General features: G+C 37.9%; 1 protein-coding gene across 6 annotated transcripts in view; it reads right to left on the bottom strand.

Annotated features, from left to right (window-relative positions):
• The window catches only part of PRRG1 (proline rich and Gla domain 1), a 266,644-nt gene that overhangs the window by 43,082 nt on the left and 202,529 nt on the right, over positions 1-21,033 (bottom strand). For all 6 annotated transcript variants that reach the window (XM_029241025.1, XM_029241021.1, XM_029241024.1 and 3 more), the window contains one exon: positions 3,855-4,015. In XM_029241025.1, the coding sequence (XP_029096858.1) occupies positions 3,855-4,015 (161 nt within the window). The remainder of the gene's footprint in view (positions 1-3,854; positions 4,016-21,033) is intronic.

A 21,033-nucleotide genomic window follows, 5' to 3' on the forward strand; every position in this document is an offset into this window, starting at 1 on the left:
TTTACAAAGTTTATTTAAGTCCTGACATATTCCATAGTTCAATCTCAAAGTATTATATACTTCATGTAGTACTAAGAATGCTGTTTGATGACTGTAAAAATACTAGTACCTGGAGAAAAGCCTAATGACATTTAAATATGCTTGTTTTCAATAATGTTCTGGATTCAGAAGGGAAATTCAGGCTCAAAATTCTATATGCAATAAAAAGATTACACACTAAAAAAACCCCACAAAAACTAGTAGGTAGAAGTTTGGTGGAGAACAGAATATTTACACAGTCTCAAAGTATCTTCCCACTAAAGTTCTTACCATTCCTTTAAAGGAGAATGATAAAGCAGGATGAAAAGCCATTAGCTTTATGAAAACCACAGTAGAATATCTAAAATTTTTTTTTTTGGAAAATCACAATATCAAAAACTAAGTTCCATTTAAGTACATGAGCTAGTTTTTAATTAAAATCTGCATGCTACAAAGCACCATTTATACTATAATCCTATTGTTCTTATTAAAAATTTATACTAAAAATAGGCTAGAATGATAAATACCAAAAGTATAAAACTGATGGTGCTAAGAATTCAAGTGATTTTATTCATTTTATGTTTTACTACATTTTCAATTTCTCTACAATGAACATATATTAAGAAGAAGAAAAAATGTGTAAAAAAAACCCTGCAAGAAGTAAGCAGATACAGAAGAAAAAGCTGGAAAGAAATTAAAAAGCCAACAGTGCTTTGTGACTGCATAATGGCATCATGGGTGATATATTCTTTCCCCTGTTTTTAACTGTGGGACTTAAGATTTAAAAGCCATGATGCTCACAACTTATCACTTTATAAACTGATTTTACCTTTGCTGTGCACCCTGGAATCTAGCAATGCTGCCTCTCTGATAATCTCTCCTTGAACTCCTTCCTCTTACGCCCTGGATCCTTCTCTACCTAACAAGAGAACAAATCCTCTTTCTTTAAAACTTCTGCATCCACTGCTCCTGAGATTATTTGATGTCCCTTTATCACATCTGACATCACTTGTTTCGCATGTAGTGTTATTTTCATGGTTAGCGTACAGGAATGGATCTTTATATAATGGCAACCACTGGTAATGTCATTTCCTACCATAAAGCAGTTCCAGAGAAAGTATACCACTGCCTTGTGCTTTCTCATCCCTGTTCTCCTTGCACAGCAATTGGTCTAGAGTAAGGAGAGATGAAGAGGTATCTTGTCAGAGTGGGTAGGGGAGTTCTGATATGTCTCTTCTTTTGTAGAACTAAAATGTTTTATTATTTTTTATAACATCTTTATTGAAGTATACTTGCTTTACAATGGTGTGTTAGTTTCTGCTTTATAACAAAGTGAATCAGCTATAGGTATACACATATCTATCCCCATATCTCCTCCCTCTTGTGCCTCCCTCCCACCCCTCTAGGTGGTCACAAAGCACTGAGCTGATCCCCCTGTGCTATGTGGCTGCTTCCCACTAGCTAGCTATTTTACATTTGGTAGTGTATATATGTCAGTGCCACTCTCTTTGTCCCAGCTTACCCTTTCCCCTCCCTGAGTCCTTAAGTCCATTCTCTGCATCTCCGTCTTTATTCCTGTCCTGCTCCTAGGTTCTTCAGAACCATTTTTTTTTAGATTCCATATATATGTGTTAGCATACGGTATTTGTTTTTCTCTTTCTGACTTACTTCACTCTGTACGACAGACTCTAGGTCCATCCAACTCACTACAAATAACTCAATTTTGTTTCTTTTTATGGCTGAGTAATATATATGTGCCACATCTTCTTTATCCATTCACCTGTCGATGGACACTTAGGTTGCTTCCATGTCCTGGCTATTGTAAATAGAGCTGCAATGAACATTGTGGTACATGACTCTTTTTGAGTTATGGTTTTCTCAGGGTATATGCCCAGTAGTGGGATGGCTGGGTCGTAGGGTAGTTCTATTTTTAGTTTTTAAGGAACCTCCATACTGTTCTCCATAGTGGCTGTATCAATTTACACTCCCACCAACAGGGCAAGAGGGTTCCCTTTTCTACACACCCTCTCCAGCATTTATTGTTTCTAGATTTTTTGATGATGGCCATTCTGACTGGTGTGAGATGATACCTCATTGTAGTTTTGATTTGCATTTCTCTAATGATTAGTGATGTTGAGCATCCTTTCATGTGTTTGCTGGCATACTGTATATCTTCTTTGGAGAAATGTCTGTTTAGGTCTTCTGCCCGTTTTTGGATTGGGCTGTTTGTTTTTTTGATACTGAGCTGCATGAGCTGCTTGTAAATTTTGGACATTAATCCTCTGTCAGTTGCTTCGTTTGCAAATATTTTCTCCCATTCTGAGGGCTGTCTTTTCGTCGTTTATGGTTTCCTTTGCTGTGCAAAAGCTTTTAAGTTTCATTAGGTCCCATTTATTTATTTTTGTTTTTATTTCCATTTCTCTAGGAGGTGAGTCAAAAAGGATCTTGCTGTGATTTATGTCATAGAGTGTTCTGCCTATGTTTTCCTCTAAGAGTTTTATGGTGTCTGGCCTTACATTTAGGTCTTTAATCCATTTAGAGTTTATTTTCGTGTATCGAGTTAGGGAGTGTTCCAGTTTCATTCTTCTACCTGTAGCTGTCCAGTTTTCCCAGCACCACTTGTTGAAGAGACTGTCTTTTCTCCATTGTATATCCTTGCCTCCTTCATCATAGATTAGTTGACCATAGGTGCGTGGGTTTATCTCTGGGCTTTCTATCCTGTTCCATTGATCTATCTTTCTGTTTTTGTGCCAGTACCATACTGTCATGATTACTGTAGCTTCGTAGTATAGTGTGAAGTCCAGGAGCCTGATTCCTCCATCTCCATTTTTCTTTCTCAAGATTGCTTTGGCTGTTCGGGGTCTTTTGTGTTTCCATACAAATTGTGAGTTTTTTTGTTCTAGTTCTGTGAAAAATGCCATTGGTAGTTTGATAGGGATTGCACTGAATCTGTAGATTGCTTTGGGTAGTAGAGTCAATTTCACAATGTTGATTTTTCCAATCCAAGAACATGGTATGTCTCTCCATCTGTTTGTATCATTTTTAATTTCTGTCATTAGTGTCTTATAGTTTTCTGCATACAGGTCTTTTATTCAACATAGTTTTGTAAGTTTTAGCCACAGCAATCAGAAAAGAAAAAGAAATAAAAGAAATCCAAGTCGGAAAAGAAGTAGTAAAGGTGTCACTGTTTGCAGATGACATGATACTATACATAGAGAATCCTAAAGAGGCTACCAGAAAACTACTAGAGCTAATCAATGAATGTGGTAAAGTAGCAGGATACAAAATTAATGCACAGAAATCTCTTGCATTCCTATACACTAATGATGAACAATCTGAAAGAGAAATTAAGGAAACACTCCCATTTACCATTGCAACAGAAAGAATAAAATACCTAGGAATAAACCTACGTAAGGAGTAAAACATTTTAAAACAGCATCACTATCCGTCAGCTTCCTCTGCACTTTCTCCCACATGAAGCACGGTATGGTCTCTCCCACATGAAGCACGGTATGGTCATAATGGTATCTATAACTTTCCCGAACAAAGCCTTGTGTAAATCATGCTTCCCCCTTGCTCAGATGATCGATCTCAACTCAGCAGGGTCCTATGGCAATGGAGCCCTCAAAGACAGACCAGCACACAGGGAAGTGAAACTAGATCTCCGACCCGCAGAGTCGGGTGGCTTAGTTAGAGGCCCCGTTCAGAGTTAGTTCTTTGGGAGGGTAGTTTTTAAATGATAGCAATGCACACAATTTGGGAATGCAGGTTTCAAATACACATCACAAAGGTAGGCAAATCTGTGAACATTTAAAAAAGATTGCCGATATACTTACAGTTTTTTCATTATTTTCAAAAGCTTCTCTTGCTTCTTCAAATGTGCAGACTTCTTCTTTGCATTCACGTTCAATATTGCCCTGCCTTATCTCTTCAAAAAGTCCATTAGCTCTTGGGTAGCGTTTTAATACTGAATTGGCTTTTTCTCCTGTGAGGAAAACTAAAAAGAGATATAATAATAAGTATAAAACTGTAATTTAAAAAAATATGGAAAGTTAATAAACAAGATGAAATCTGCTGGATACTCTTTAGAAAACATAGCCAACACCCTAAACCTCTTTCTCTAGGTCAGCAAAGTGACATTCAGCTCTCAACCACCAATCTGCTGTCTTCCTCGTCATGTGAGTGTGTCCTTTCAGTAGCAGTTGCCCTGGGCAGGGACAACGACATGATTAACGATGTTATATCCAGACTTTAGCACATTTCTGCCAACCATGGGTGTTTAAATATAGCAATAATGATACCAGTACTTGTGCTCATTACTGTAAGAGGATGCCCCCAGGCGTTCTGCTGTTGGACAGCAGCAATGAGATCAAAATCCAGTCTGTGGACTATCAGTCTTTGTCCCCCTAACTAAAAAAAAAATAAAATTCCAATTGACCTAATAGAAACCCAGAGAACACTTACTTGTATGAAAGGAAGAGTTGACAAAATAATATCAAGAAATTAAGACAAATCTGGCCATAATTCATTCCAAGGGATATTAGTAATAATTTTGTTCTAAATGCACTTAAATATATTTTGACACTTTAATATATTTAACCCCACTTCAATGTCCTTCAGAAAAAGAAAATTGTTCTGCATGACTTACAGGGGCATTTCATATAAACATTCAAAATGCACATTTATGATACCCAGTAAAATAAGGCAATGGTTATATGCATACTCATGGGGAATTAATTTTTTTTACGTACAGATTCATTTTAAACTATACTTCAATTACATTTTTCTAAAACTGTCCTGCTTATTTGGAGAGATAAACAGAATGCTACCAGAATTTAATCTTTGCTAATGCAAAGAAATTACAAAATTCCCTAATCTTAAAGACCTCTGACATGAGAGAAGGCGCATTACAGATCCTTCAAGATGTATTTAAAAAAAAAAAAGTCTACATTTTGCAAAAAACATTTTGAAGTAAAATGAAAACCGGTAAATGCTCTTTTAAAAATGGCCACAATAGCAATGAATTTAAGGTTTACCTCGTTTTAGAAATGTGTATTTCACTTCATAGAAGATATGGATTCATTACTTAGGATTCTTTAAAGTATCCAAATTGATACCAATTAGATGGCTACACTGAAAACTACAGTAGGCCTTCCATAAGTGTTTCCTTCCTTCTGTACTTCAGAAGGGTAACCATCAATAAAAATTAATCACACAGTCATAAAATATCATTAGAAGAAATCTTAAAAAATAAAAGGATGCTATTGAGTGGGAGAGTAATAGTAGAATTTTCTATCAGTGCTTTTCACAGTTTAGCAGCATCAGAATCCCATGCTGGACTTATCACACATATTGCTGGGCCGACCTCCCAGAGCCTCTGATTTCATAGGTCTCGGGTAGGGCCAAGAAGCTGCATTTCTAGTAAGATCCCAGGTAACACTGGTGCTGCTGGTCCCACTCCCACAGTTTGAAACCACTATTCAAATGGGAGCTCCTTAGAAAACTAGTTCTGAGGAAGGTGTTTATGGAATGCTGGGATTAACAAATTTAAAAAAGATCTTTTACTGCATGACTTTTCAGGACCCTTAATATGCATTTAATATATATTTTAAATCTCCGGAAAATGAACATGACACAGGCATGTGTCATATTTGACTATGGAGCCCCTTTTCAAGGAACATTTCACTGAATTAACAACTTCCTAGCCATTGGTTTTATTTATGCCATGACAAACAATTCTCTTCCATATAATAGGCCAACTAATTCATGAAGACAGTAACTGATTTCTCTTGAGGCTTCTCTTTTCTAGGATAAACATGTCTAGTTCCTTCATCTGTTGGTCATATAAAATAGATAGGAGTCTCCGTACCGTCTTTACCTCATGAAATATTGTATTCTACACTCAGTGTGGTCTGACAAGTAAAACACTGATCAGGGCTATTGGCTTCCTTGTTTCTAAACACAACAGATATGTCAATAAAGTCTAACGCATCTTTGGCTTTTGGGACAGTTTTCTTGAAAATAAGCCAATCACTAATAATGTATTTTAAGCTTTTAAGAGGAAAAAAGAAACCTAAATTCTCCTAAGAGAAAATGTTATATACACTATCTCCATAAAGGGGTGAAGGAAAGCAGCTAACTCTTGAAACCAGAAAGCAGGCTAATTCAGAAGGTTAAGCAACTATAAGGTAATATAGCAAGACACAGCCCTTCTTATTCCAGCCTAATCAAATTACCAAGAGCATTCCACAAACACCTTCTGTGTATTTTCTTGTACTGGGAGGCAACATGATATAATACAGAGAACTCTAGATGGAATAAGCTGGCAAGCAGATTTTATCTCACCTGCCAAATGTGCTCACTTAGAAGATACCACCTAGAGTAAGAGTCTGACCAGTAGGAAAGATACTGTTACAGATTAGTTCCGTCTGCCATATATTAGGGAATAGGAAGTTGTGGCAGAGTATTTGCTGTTCCTCATCAAGGTAATTTGGAAATCTCATGGGTGATACCAGAATTGGGATTCTTTCTATGTGGAAACAAAATAAAGAGAAAGGTGGCAGCTTGGACCTATAGGATAAGATCAGACTATTTCTTCCTAAAACACTGGGCAGTTTCCACAATGCTAGGGCTTGTGTTTGGACTTAATGTTTGAAACTAAAGTTGATTACTTCCCTCTACCTCCTTCTCATCAAAATGTGTGAGTTGGGCTTCCCTGGTGGCGCAGTGGTTGAGAGTCCGCCTGCCGATGCAGGGGACGCGGGTTCGTGCCCCGGTCCGGGAAGATCCCACATGTCGCGGAGTGGCTGGGCCCGTGAGCCATGGCCGCTGAGCCTGCGCGTCCAGAGCCTGTGCTCCGCAATGGGAGAGGCCACAACAGTGAGAGGCCCGTGTACCGCAAAAAAAAAAAAAAAAAAAAAAAGGTGTGAGTTACCCCACAGCTGTCCAGAATCATGTGTATGCCTTCATCAGAGATTACATGATGTGGCAAGTATACAGACTGTAAATTTACTTTGAGAACACAACACTAAGGTATTAATCAAACATGTTCTTTTCTCATTAAAGGACATAAAGAAAAACCTAAGCTGTTTTCTTTAGATTCAGTTAGGAAACACCCTTACTATATTTAAACTCTAAGTCTGGTAAACACATAAACGACCACAAAATAAGTATATTAATTCAAAAAACGTAACTACTTTTTCATAATTTCAAAATAAATAGCTCTCGCCCATGCTTTCTCTTCAAAAGAATAAAGATAAATGAAATAAGATAGGTTCTCAAGTAACTCTCTAAATTACTGCCTTAAACCGAAATATGTAGTCATGTTATATATTTTTAATGCATTGCAGCATACTAAAACTGACATTTTAATGCCAAAAATCTTTATCTAGGCAAAATCATGTCCATACATTTGCTGAAAAACAGCAGATGGTAAGGCCTGAAAATTAACAGCCCACATGGAAAATCTCTACTCCACTTATCTAATCAGTTCTCTAATCTTGGGTCTGGATTCATTGAAATAGTCATTATTTAAAGTTGCAAATGTTTACATTTTTCTTTTAAGTGAACAAAATTCCTTCTTTAGGACATATTTACTGAACACAGACTATGTACAATGAGATCATGACAAGTCACAAAGATGAGTAGGAGACTGCCTTTGACCTCAGGGTTCTTCAGTGCAAGAGATAATGAAGATAAAAGAGATACAAAAACAGCTCTAACACAAGATGAACAAGGTAGATGCTCTTTGAGGTCAGCAGGCAGGCGTACTTCTACTGGGTAGGTGTGTTTCGGGATGGGAGAGGGACCTGGAGAAGGGCAAGTAAAAAGTATATTTGCGCTGGCCTTTTAAAAATTGGCAGGATTGGGGCATGCAAAGATGGTGAGGAAAGACATCCTAGGAAGACAAAATAGTGAGTGAGGGCCTGAAATTGAATAAACCTATGGCCATAAATGAGGAATATGAGCTGGTCAGTAGGGCCAGAGTACACGATTCAAAAGAGGAAGAGAGGGAGATGAAACTGGAAAGGGGCCTGATAGCCATGTCATGGAGGCATTTAATGTTAGGCTAAGATATTTAAACTATTCGACAGCATTCAAGAGTTTAAACCGATACTTCGTGGAGAATAACCTAGAAAAATGTATAAGTACAACAGATTTGGGGGTAGGATGAAGAGAAAATGGAGGAATAAAGGCAGGAAAAAGGCTACTTACAACAGACCAGGTTAAGAAATAATGAGATCATGCATTAGAATGGTGGCAATAGGAAGGGAAAGAAAGGGACAGATGTGAAATATGGGTGATCTCTTTGGCCACTACACCCATCATGTACCTTATTCCTCAGTCAAACCAAATCTTACCATCCTTCATATAGGTTCTTTTATGCCTCCATAATTCTGTACCTAATATTTCCTCTGCCTAGCAAACTCCTATTCCATACAGATGTAAAATCCTCTAAAAACCTTCCCCAGATTGTACTCCCCACTTCGTTAGACAGAGCTGCTATAGACTCTCAGTATTTACGTATACTTCAATTATAGCAATTAACTAAACTATATTGTAATTTTATTAAAATTTTTGGTATGCCTATCTGGTTCCCCCTCAAGACTTGAGGGCAGGGCCCATGTATTATTAATATTTTGATCCAACATCTGTCTTTCATAATACCTAGTAAAGACCTTGGTACAGTACATGATTCAATAAGCGTGGAATAAAGGAAAAGGCAGAATGGGAGAAACTTGATATCTGAATGACTAGAAGCTGGGAAGCCATGGACCATGCCTCTAATTATGAGGCAGCATCGCAAACTTAATATATGATTATGAAATCAATACATTCACTGCAAAGTTTCTAGGGAGACAGCACTTGAATATCCTTTTGCAAGAGAAACTACCTTTTGAAATTTGTACAGTACTTCTGTTTGGGCTCCGCTTGGAGCACGTTTTTTGTTGTTCTGAAAGAACCATTGATTTGCCGTAATACTTATGTAGAGGGAGAGTAGCTGGACAACTACTGTTGTGGGAAGAGGGCACAGCCAGATGCTTTTTGGCTTGGCAAGGAACTAGCACCTTGGCTCTCCAGGGTGCTGCAGTGAATTCATGAAGAATGTGCAGGATATTTTACATTTCTGGAGAAATGCATTGATACTTAACATCTGTTGGACACCACACAAACTATGAGCTTAAGGTAATTCACAGTTTCATTATTAGATAGTTCTACATTCCTTTCCTTTGTGAAACTGGATTTTCGGCTACGATTTTAAAAAAAAAGAGCTGTGTTTGACAAGAAGTGAGGTTTGAGAAGTGCGGTGCCCAACAGGTACACACATCCAATTAGTAAGTAACTGCATGGCTATTTAAGATAGAAATATCGAAACAAAGCAAGACACATGAGTGTTTTTGGTTTCCTAGTGCATTTATAAAAGCTACGTTTACACTATACTATAGACTACTAAGTATGCAATAGCATTATGTCTTTAAAAAGCAATGTGCATACCTTAATTAGAAAATACTTTATTGCTAAAAATGCTAACTATTACCTGACAACACAGGGTTGTCACAAACCTTCAATTTGTAAAAAAAACACAATATTTGCAAAGTGCAGTAAAAGGAGGTATGCCTCGGGCTTCCCTGGTGACGCAGTGGTTGAAAGTCTGCCTGCCGATGCAGGGGACGCAGGTTCGTGCCCCAGTCCGGGAAGATTCCACATGCCGCAGAGCGGCTGGGCCCGTGAGCCATGGCCGCTGAGCCTGTGCATCTGGAGCCTGTGCTCTGCGACGGGACAGGCCACAACAGTGAGAGGCCCGCATACCGCAAAAAAAAAAGGAGGTATGTCTGTATTATTTTTTCAAATGGCTACCAAGCTGTCAGGATATAAATACCTATTAAGTTGTTTGGACCTAATTACTTAATAAATGGAACTATTAGGCATTTCTTTTGGCCTACGGCTGCTGTGAAAAAGTCTCTGCAGTAACTAAGGGCACCTTAAACTCAGAAAGTTTGGGAACCTCTGACCTAGGGGTTCTAGAGGCTGATGGAGTCCTGCCACTGCTCTCCCAAATACATCTGACACACCATGCTTGAATGGGCTGGGAAGTTCCTTCTCTGAGGAAGGGAACTGAAATCCCTTTTGAAAGTTTACAGTTACTGAAACCTGTCACATGGGTTTACTGTGGCCCTGATAAGAGCTAGCAGGAAAAGAATACAGTACAGTCCCCCCGCATCCAGTCACACCCCTCAATTGTAGGTTATCCTAAGGTCTCCCTCAATTAGCCACTCTGGTTCTGTGAGCTTGCCTGGGAAAGAGGCCAGGCAGATGAAAATGAAACAACAGGGTCACTAGGTAGCCGGAACACCGGGCAATCGGGCCTCCTGTGTTATGGAGCAAGCACAGGTGAGTGAAATGCTGGGTGGAAAGGTGCCCTACTCTTTTCCTGGCGCTGCTGGTAATTACTACCAGCCAAGCAAAGGCAACCTATGCCACAGTTCACAAAGTGACTCCTCTACTGTCCTTGGAATTGTCCTGGGTACCAGAAAGCCTGGTTTGAGTGCCTTGGTTTTAATGTAAGACTATACGCCGGCAACAACAGCAAGAACATGAAGAGCAAGAGAGAATGGGGACTTCCTACAAATGCACCTAGCATTCCATTATCTTTCTTCAGTGCAGGAGGCAGGGCATACTCCTCTGTTTGTGGGAGAGGGTGAGCTTCATGTCCTACTTCTCTGCCATCTTGATTGCTCCTCCCAGGGCGTACTCCTCTAGACCTAAGGTGCAACCCTAGAGTTCTTCAATTTCCCATGGGAATAGGGTTGGTCAGGGAAGGAAGACAGACATTCTCATATTTCCAGGGGCTGTGGCTATTTAATCTGAGTAACAAATGTGATCTCATTGGTATTCCAAGCTTGTTAAATGGTACACATCAGTTATGCATTTAGACAGTAAGAAAACGTTGTTAAAGCAAACAGCTATGTGAGGAAAGCAAGAACCCTACACTTCCCTTCCTCATCCATAAAATTGGAATAACAGCACCGACATCATAGTTATAAATGAGGTAATGGACATAAAGTGCTTTGCTCAGAGCTTGGCAAAAAATGGAGCTCAATAAACAAGAGTGTGATTTGTTGTCACCATGACAGCTGTCATGGTGGCAGTTACTCCATTAAAGGAAAAACAAGAGATTTACCAAGATGATAAAAAAAATACACTTAGAAAATAAAGAATAAATTATAAAGGATAGGGTTAGCTTTCAGTCAGTCTGTATGTTTAACTCCAGGGATGCCTAGAAGTTTGGTCCCCTTGGTCAAGATTGGGATGAAATGTACTAGCTTTATAAAGTGCTGTTTAAAGCCCTTGGGGGCACTCTGTACTAGCTTGCCTACACTGTTTATTGAAAATGTACAGATTGATGGCTTGCACTGATGGTATGCAGCCTAATTTCATCTGTATGACCATTGGGTATCAAAGATTCTCAGTAAACATGTGCCTTGGCTTCCCTGAGTCCAAGGTTATCTTGCATGTATCTCGACTGTTCACAATTAGAAGAAAAAGCATGCCCTGTGTGACTAAAAATGGCCTTAGGAGCCATCTTTCTCCTGCTGCACCATATCTTTAGCCATTATTAAAGCCTTATGAGAGTCTCATAGGTCCTTTCAATTAGCTAATGTTGAATAGTGCCTACTTTGATGAGCCATAAATATTTTGAGGATATCATGAGATTTAAAAATTTCAAAAGTTCTTCAGAATGTAAATTAAGGACTATCTCTGGTCCTTATTTAGAAGGACTTGATTTTGTAAGAAACTCATAAGCAAGTATCCTTTACCATACCTTATATGTTTACTTTTATTAACTTCAACTTTGATTAAATGTATGCTGATAGTCTATCATCATGAGAATTTTAATAATAGATCACAAAGAAGCTCTTAAGAAGGACAGATTAAGAAATGAGAATCATACACATGACAGATATATATGTTCAGTGAATCATGAATGAGTAGCTATAACAAAATATACTAAATTATTTTCCATTGATACTTGGGTTATTTGATAGTTCAGGTAGCTATTCAATATTTGACATAATCACTGTGGATATTAAGGACAGTAAGACATGATTTATGCAGAAGTCACTCAAATAAATCCAGTCTCATAAAACTTAGAAACAAAAGATGACCAAGGTCATGCATTATAACTTATCTTATGTTTTACCTACAGGGGAGCCTCAGCTCCCTTAGACTAATCAAGGATCAATTTACTCAACCCTCATCCACGAGCCTGGCTATAAGACTTGAAAGCCTCATTGCACATTAAAGCTGAGAAGTAGAAGGGACTAGGGGTGGGCTGAACTAGACCAACACACTGACAGCAACAAGAAGTGAAAGCTGATGAATCTGAAGACAAGAGGAAAGACAGACAGAAGGCCCTTTGAGGGTTATTTAGAGTAGGTCCTAACCCTGCTCACACTAACAGCTCCCAAAGCTGTAGGCATCAATGATTATGTTTATGATGGTGAACCTGAGTCACCAAGAAAGGACCACAAGATGTTCACGATATTGTTTAAGAAGGCAGTAAGGTATATGATCTATTTTAGAACTATTTCCATAAATATAGTTTTTAAAAAGTTTTTTTTTAACAATTAAAAAAGGTGAGCATGAGCAGTCTGCAAAATGTATTTTTTCAAGTGGAAAGTTCATTCCTAGACAGTGTTGTGTAAATGTTGGTGTGCCACAGACTGAAACTATATAATGAGTCCACATGCTAACCAGGAAGCTGTTTCTTTTCTGAATAAATCTCTAATATCTTGTTTAGTTGTGAATTTCTCATAAAAGACTGCATAAGATGCTAAGCTATCCACTTATTTGAGCCTTCTGTTAGTCATATGAAAACTGCCTTTTGAGGCTATCTTGTTGAAGTCTGAGAAAGCCAATATCCGTTCACCACTTTCACTAACCCTTTATTGAAACAAATGAAACTGCAGGCAAAGAGAAGAGTATGGTAGGGTGAAAAGGTCCCGAATTTGTAGTCAGGTATGCAGATTCCTGTCCAGCTCTGGCACTAACCTGGCTGCATGATTCTGCATTTGTTGCTTAATTTATCTGGGCCTGTCTCCTAATTTGTGAACCTAAGGTGTTGTATGTATATGATTTCTTAGGTCCTTTGAGTTGTAACTGTGAAGTTCTATACTTGGAAAGATTTTTGTTAAGTGGGAGTAGTGTATCACATCCAAATTCTTTGGGGATATGAACACACTATTTTTCAGCCAAGCAACCACCATCCCACAAACCAACCAAAAAAAACAAACAAGAAGCAAAAATCAACAAGAAGCACACTAAATCCTGTGCTCAGATTTATATACTATAAAAGAAAATCTTATGAAGTGTCATACTCATAATTCTTTGTTTTCTTGCTTCTAAGCCATTTTGATACCATCATTTACTCAGTTGTGCGTGCATACGATGCCTTCAAGGTTTTTTTCCTGCTGAAATGGGTATTAAATAGGCATTTCTTATCAGACTGATGGATATAACTTTCCCTAGAAAAACAAAGTCTCACTAGAATTCTAAAGTGACATTTCACCTCCTAAAAACCAATATTATGCAAAATAAAAAGATCCTATTTGGATTATCTTTATCTTAGTTAGGGAGGTGGAAAAATCAGATTATTTCCCAATTGTATTTCACCACTGTAACCTATTTGTGGAAATTAAAGGTTAATTTTTTCATAGCAGGTAGGTTTATAATTCAGAATTTGTTGTACAGTGGTGCTCATGTGCCCAAACAGGTTGTCACAAACTTACAGCTTAGTTAGAATGGCATGTAGTTTATGTATTCACAGGAATTAGGAAGCTGAAACCCACTCAAGGACTGAGATATTTGAAAAATAATGTGAAGTTACAGGACTGAGCTAGTTAGAGTGGGGAGTCTCAGGGTTTGAGAGAAGAAGTAATTAATATCTTTAATATCCTGAACCTGCTTCTTAAGGACAATGTAGTGGTTATGATCGCTAACTAAAACTTAAAAAAAGATATCTTTGTGCTACCGGAGGTATGCAGTGAAACGCCAGATGATAACAGGCAGGTTTCCTGGAATAACTGTGGAGAAAATGCCAGAAATGGATTTCTATAAGAGAGAAGACAAAACAGGTAACGTACGTCTATAAAGCCAATATTTTTTTAAAACAAAACAAATATGGTTCCCCCCTGCCGACTGGGTCTTGCTAACTCAATATGGTTTTCTTAAAAGCCAAATTTTACATCAAATATTCAGATGTCTCTTGTCTAACTATTTTACGCTTTGTAAGGAATAATGAGATACAGAGAAAAGATCTAATAGATTCTCCCATAAAGGAAGGTAAAAGGCCAAATTTTCTTTGAAGGAGTTTTACAATTCATAACGCCTTATCAAAAAGAATTCTTCATGAAATAAGGATGACAGCAATCGAGTTAATAGCAATTGCAATAACTGGTTTAAATGTACGGTATGGTACTCTAACACATGATATTTATAGACTAGGGGCTGTGCCTTACCCATAGGAAACAAACAAATATGGAATTAGAAAATGGTCTAATTTGCACAAAATTAAGCACACGATCAGGTGGAATCATGAAAACACGGGAATTCCAAAGATAGGTATTTCTCCTATCACTAGTGCCTCAACTATTATCAACAAGAATATCATTAGTCTTAGAGTTTATAGTTGTCACGACCATAAAACTTTGTTTTTAGCTTATGGATCTAATTTACACTGATTACAGTTCTGTCCCATATGGAAGAAAATGGAAACAACTATAACAATCACCATTTAAATGGGGGGAAAGGCATGTAGAGAGACTCAGCAAATGTGAAATATAGTTTTAAATACATAGCTCTATGTTATAATCAATGCTTCACAATCTGTCAACATAGACAGTATGGTATTATCTATGTGATAGTTAGCTGTAGTCTAGATGTTAGGAGTGAATAATTGTTCTAATAGAACACATACTACATTTAATCAAAAAGCCACATTTCAGAGGTGGTTGTTCAGACAGCGTTGAAAGATAGTATTCAGCTATCTTTCTCTTCTGTGCACAAACAGCAGAGCATGGTGGACTTCAGAAATGGCGTCTCATTGACAAATTAGTGCCTTTGTTAATTAGCACATGGATTTCAGAAATGACTTTTCGCTGGTGAAATCAATGTTATTTATATGTGAATCTGCTCTAGAAATGATAGAATTCAAACCTTCGCTTGCTCTGTCTGAAGGGGAGGTACTACATACCAGGAGCTCTCTTTTCCTCCCCTTCTCTCATAGTGGCTCCTCAGGGGCCCCTTTAGAAAACCTGGCGCTTCACTGAGCAACACTGGAAACCACTGATCCATCTCAATCCCTTCATTTTACACTGAAATCCAGAGGTTAAGTGACTTATCCAAGGACACAGCTGCTTGATTATAGGACCAGGACTGCACCTTGGTTTCTAGAACCATAATGGAAGAAAATTTCACATACTGCGGTATGGGAAAGTCATTCTGGCTTATATATGATTTAACTCGAACTTTATGCTAACTAAAACTGCCTGTTTGTGGCCTATCAAACATGCATTGTACAGCTGCCTTAATCCTTAAAGAAAAGGGTGCACTGGCCAGAAGTAAAAAATGTCCACGTTAAAAATAAAGGTGAAATGCCTCCCTTCCTGGGTCACCAATGCTGGTATGCCTTCAGTGATAAGACTCCCTTCCCAGGTGCCAAGGCCATACTGAATCCTTGTGTATATGCTGATTTGTTGTGGCTGTTGTTTTGAAATCTTGAAGGAATGGATCCCTGACTTCTTTGATGTTCTTTGTTCTGAAAAGATATAAAACTGTGCTGAAAACCATGCTTCTTCAGACTAGTTCCTCAGAGTTACCTGAGCTGCTGTCTACTGGGCTTCAGTTCTTAGTTTGGCTCAAATAAAACTTCTTTCTGTTCCTATCATAGATCAGTTTATTGATTATTTCTGTTGACAACCATATGCATTTGTCCCTCGGTAGCCATGGGGGATTCATTCCAGAACCCCCTATGGATACCAAATTCTGCAGATTCTCAAGTCCCTTATGTGAAATGGCATAGTATTTGCATATAACCTATGCACATCCTCTCATATACTATAAATCATCTCTACATTACTTATAATAACTAATACAATGTAAGTGATACATAAATAGTTGGAAACACAATGTAAATTCTATGTAAATAGTTGCTGGCATGCAGCAAATTCAAGTTTCACTTTTTTGACCTTTCTGGAATTTTTACTTTTTTCCGATATTTTTGATCCATGGTTGGTTGAATCCATGTATGTGGAACCTGTGGATACCTGAAGACACAGAGGGCCAACTCTAGTGCTCTCCTTTAGACCTGAATTACTTCTATGAAAATCATAATATGTTAATTATGGCTTATCTCTAAAGATTTCCTTCCCTTTATTCTAAATCAGTGGTTTTCAGTCTTGGGAGACATCGCACCTCAGGGAACATTTGGCAGTGTCTGGATACATTTTTGATTCTCACAACTTGGGGGGTAGGTGCCACTGGCATGTAGTGGGGAGAGGCCCCACAACAAAGATGACCTGGCCCCAAATGTCAATAGTCACTCCTACATGTATGCCCCAAAGAACTGAGAACAGATACTCAAACAAAAACTTGTACATCGAGGTTCACGGTAGCACTATTTCGAATAGCCAAAGGGTGGAAACAACACAAATGTCCACCAACTGATGAATGACTAATCACATTGTAGTATATTCACACAATGGGATATTATTCAGCCATAAAAAGGAATAAGGTACTAATACAATGTGGATAAACCTAAAAACCATTATGCTACATGAAAAAAGCCAGACACAACAAAAGGGCACATATTGTATTATTCCATTTAAATGAAATATCCAGGATAGGTAAATCCATAGAGCTAGAAATCAGATCACAGGTTGCCAGGGTCTGGGAAGGGAGAAACAGAGACTGTTTAATGGGTAGAGGGTCTCCCTTGGAGGTGATGGAAATGTTTTGGTACAAGATAGTTGTACAACACTGTGACTGTACAAATGCCACTAAACTGCACACTTTAAAATGGTCAATTCTATGTTATGTGAATTGTTTTGCCTATATTACGTGTTTTGCCTCAATTTTTAAAAAAAAATGTCAATAGTGCTAAGGTTGAGAAACCATTCTAAACTTACGTACCAAAGTTATTTTCTTCTTGAATAGGTAAAAGGCAAAGAGGATTCCATCAAAGACAAAAAGCATCAAGCACTATAATGAGTTTAAAAAAAAAAAAAAAGCAGCCTGACCCTTAAATAGTAAGCTCATTTTTTTTCTGATGGGAAAAACTTGCCAGGAAAAAATAATGGCTGTTGTCAACCCCAAGCAGATTTGTTTTACTGTTATAAAATTATGAAGCTAGACAAGGGTTTACAATAAATTGGTGACATCATCTGAACTGCAGAGGCATGAATATGCTACCATAATAGAGAGACTCTCAGATTTAATATAGGCCAGAAAATGAAATAATTGTCTTTAAATGTGTGCCTTCACTTGAACTGTAAACCTGGGAGCTGTCAAATAAAATTAGGCACTACATTACGAGACAGTCACTTTACAAGGCTTGTCAGTTTGAACACTCACTCATTCCCTGTTTGAAAACATGGAGCTGTATGCTCAGAATGAAAGTTTAGGATTGGCCTCAACTGAACAGTAGTTCAGCAGTGACTCAAAGAGCTTAGAAATTTACTGTGGTAGCTATAAACCATCTTTCCTTCCATTAAGTCTTAGTAAGTGGAGGGGACATGTTTGGGTTCTTTGAACTAAAGGAGCCAAGTACATCCAGTGACCCAAAGGAATGATGCTGCTATGTTTTAATAATAATAAAAAGAGTGTAACTGGTAGCACTGTCTCTGTTTCTCTACAGCACAACAATATGTTCATGTATACTAGGACATCAAGGGCATGTTACCATTAAGCATGGAAAATGAAGATGGAAACTGACTTTGCAGATTAAGAATTTATAGACCTAGGGTTACATACTAGGCTAGGTAAAAGCTATCTCCAAAGATTAAATACTGAAAGAGGAGAAACAGAAAAAATGCTAAGGTATCTTTATATTTTTATGTTAATTATTCTTCACAAATAAGACCTGTCTGCCTGCTATCATTCAGCTATTCCAGATATTGTTTTCTACACAACAAAGCAAAATTAATCAGTTTGAAGATTCATGGCTAAATATTATTCCTATTTTGTAAAAGACGAGTAGGAACATCTTGTGGTTTGCTATTATTGAGGAAACATGATGAATTTCTTCCAGAAGCTTTGTTATTAAGGTAAAGACAGTGAAATTAGCCATCATAACTGCCTATTAGAGTAATAAATACCATAAATTGCTGCTATAGCACTTAAAATATGCAGGAAGTGTGTTCTGACAGAAAAAAATCAGATGGAAAATAGGTGTGATTCAAAGTCAAATTCTACTCAAACATTGTAACAAAAACAACAACCCCCAAATTTTTTAGCAAGACATCTCCCAAGAAATTGCTTTGTGGAATACTGAGACTTTTGTCATTTTTATCGTGAATGTACCAGTTATTCGGGGCGGGGAGGGTAGGGGTAGGGGCGGGGATGAAAAGGTAGGATAAAGTTTTACTTTCCATCTGAAGATGATTATTGATATATACTCTCTAGTATTATGTACATAATATTTGGTAAGCCTATATATACATATTTGCAAAATCCTTACATTCTCTTCTTTGTGAAAATGCTAATTCTCTACTAAAATCTTACACATAGTTTTATTTATACATGCTATTGTTTTTTTGTAACAGCATCTCCCCTTGTCGTCTACATGCTATTCTGGTATTCCATGCTGTATTTTATTCTTTGTGTTATGAAGAACCACAAATATAAAAACCTATCAATCAAGAAGGTTGACTTTCACCACAGAAGTGGTGTCTTAGGCCCCTTACTTTGGGCACCTCCCACTGTGGGCTGTGTACAGCAAGCTTCTGAGTTGAATTATCTTGTCACCTAGCTTGGTGACTGCCAATTACTGCTGCTGCCTTTGAATTACTGCAGTCACGGACCACCACTGCTCAGAGGATTTTTTTTTTTTTTGCAGTACGCGGGCCTCTCACTGTTGTGGCCTCTCCCGTTGCAGAGCACCGGCTCAGCAGCCATGGCTCACGGGCCCAGCCGCCCCACGGCATGTGGGATCTTCCTGGACTGGGGAACGAACCCGTGTCCCCTGCATCGGCAGGCGGACTCTCAACCACTGCGCCACCAGGGAAGCCCTGCTCAGAGGATTTTGATATTTGAGGCACTCTACTATCTGACACACGTGTTTTAGCTGTTACCATAAATGTTGATGAACACTGAGGTATTTCTCTTTTCCTATCTGCCCACTTCCCCATGCTGTGAGAAACATGAATATCATCGTAGTTCTAAGAAAATATTTTCTTCCATACCTTTCACAGCATCAGATAGCTCCTAAGTTTTTAATCAACTTTATACACTGCTGATGACTAGGGTGTTCAGAATACAATTCGTTGGAAGAAAATAAAAACTGGATATGACATAAGGAAACCTAGGTTTGTCTTCTGACTCTTCATTTATAAACTGTGGACTTTAGATAAGACTTTCTCTCATGACCCTCAGTTTTATAATACATAAAATGAAGATAATAATCCCTATTTACATTATAGGGTTCTCTTACAACTCAAATAAGATAATGAAGGAGAAATATGTACGAGTTATGAAATGCTCTACAGATACTTGTTAATATCAAAATAATTATATATTCATAAAAGTCCTAAATACTAAATTCTAGCTAAATACTAAATCCCTATATAGTAAATGGGATTTCAATGCCACATACCAAGGACACAATTTGTAAGAATTTGTTTATGAATTTTTTCATATCACACAAAAGAATGATTCCTCTAACATATTTATAAATAATTTCTTCATCCAGTATCAAAGAATACTAAAAGAAATTCACCTCAATTTCATTTTAATTTTTCATCTATACTGTATGGTTTCCCAGCTGTGTTCTTTGTTTTCATGGCTCCTTAATTAATGAGGCTAGTGCCATGTCTTTGTGATATTTTCCTCTGCTGTCCCTTTGTATGTATGACACATTGAGCTATGTTTGTGAGAATCTTTGCCAAATCTACTAAAAACTCCATTGTACACTGCCAGAAAAGGAAAAAAAAGAGCCCACAGAAGCACCTTTTTTTTCACTAAGCATCCTTTTTTTCAGCAATTAACAAGTATAATCAGACAAACTAAGTAAAGCTTAGAGTGTAAAGGATAGATTCTTTGAGATTCAGGATTTTAAGGATGTTTTTAAAGTGCTTAACACAGTCAAAATGCTGCTATTACACACTTCCATGTGTTTTTAAAAGTAGTATTTCTTTTGAAGCACTTCCCTTATCTCATCTCCAGGTTGGAAACATGCCCATCTTTGCAGATTACAGTACCATACCCTGTCCTTTAGCAAGAACTCTAGTAATTACCTGACCATTTAAACAAATACTTGGTGGGGCGCCTTTTAAAGCAAGCACCGAATGATCTCCCCGCTAATAACCTGATGACCATTCTGAAAAGGAAGAATGAAAACAAGAAGTAATATGTTGCCCTGTCTCAGTGCAGCTTTCTTCACCATATGGCCATGATGAAATCCAATCATCACAACATTCTCCAAATTCACTTGAAGCTTGGAGAAAGTGAGGATCAAACCATGATGAGTCACTCTGGAAGGTTCTGTTGACAGCTGACTTGGAGTTAGGACGTGGTATGGATTAGTCCTAGAACTTTGACCAGTTTTTTTTATTTAGTCATTTTTAAAAAAGTTCTAAACTATCAGAGATTGGTATCTTTTGTGAAGGTTGGGAAAGAACCAGAGTACCCAGGAAAGCACTGGAGAAAACACACAAAAGCTGGCTCATCAAGGTTCAGGAAGATATTTTCTATCTATAATCCTTGGGGCTGCCTACCAGGGCCCATACTGACATGGGGCGA

This window comes from Monodon monoceros, unplaced genomic scaffold (assembly GCF_005190385.1).
Source record: "Monodon monoceros isolate NGI ecotype Baffin Bay Population unplaced genomic scaffold, NGI_Narwhal_1 Super_Scaffold_22, whole genome shotgun sequence".
Taxonomy (NCBI): Eukaryota; Metazoa; Chordata; class Mammalia; order Artiodactyla; family Monodontidae; genus Monodon; species Monodon monoceros.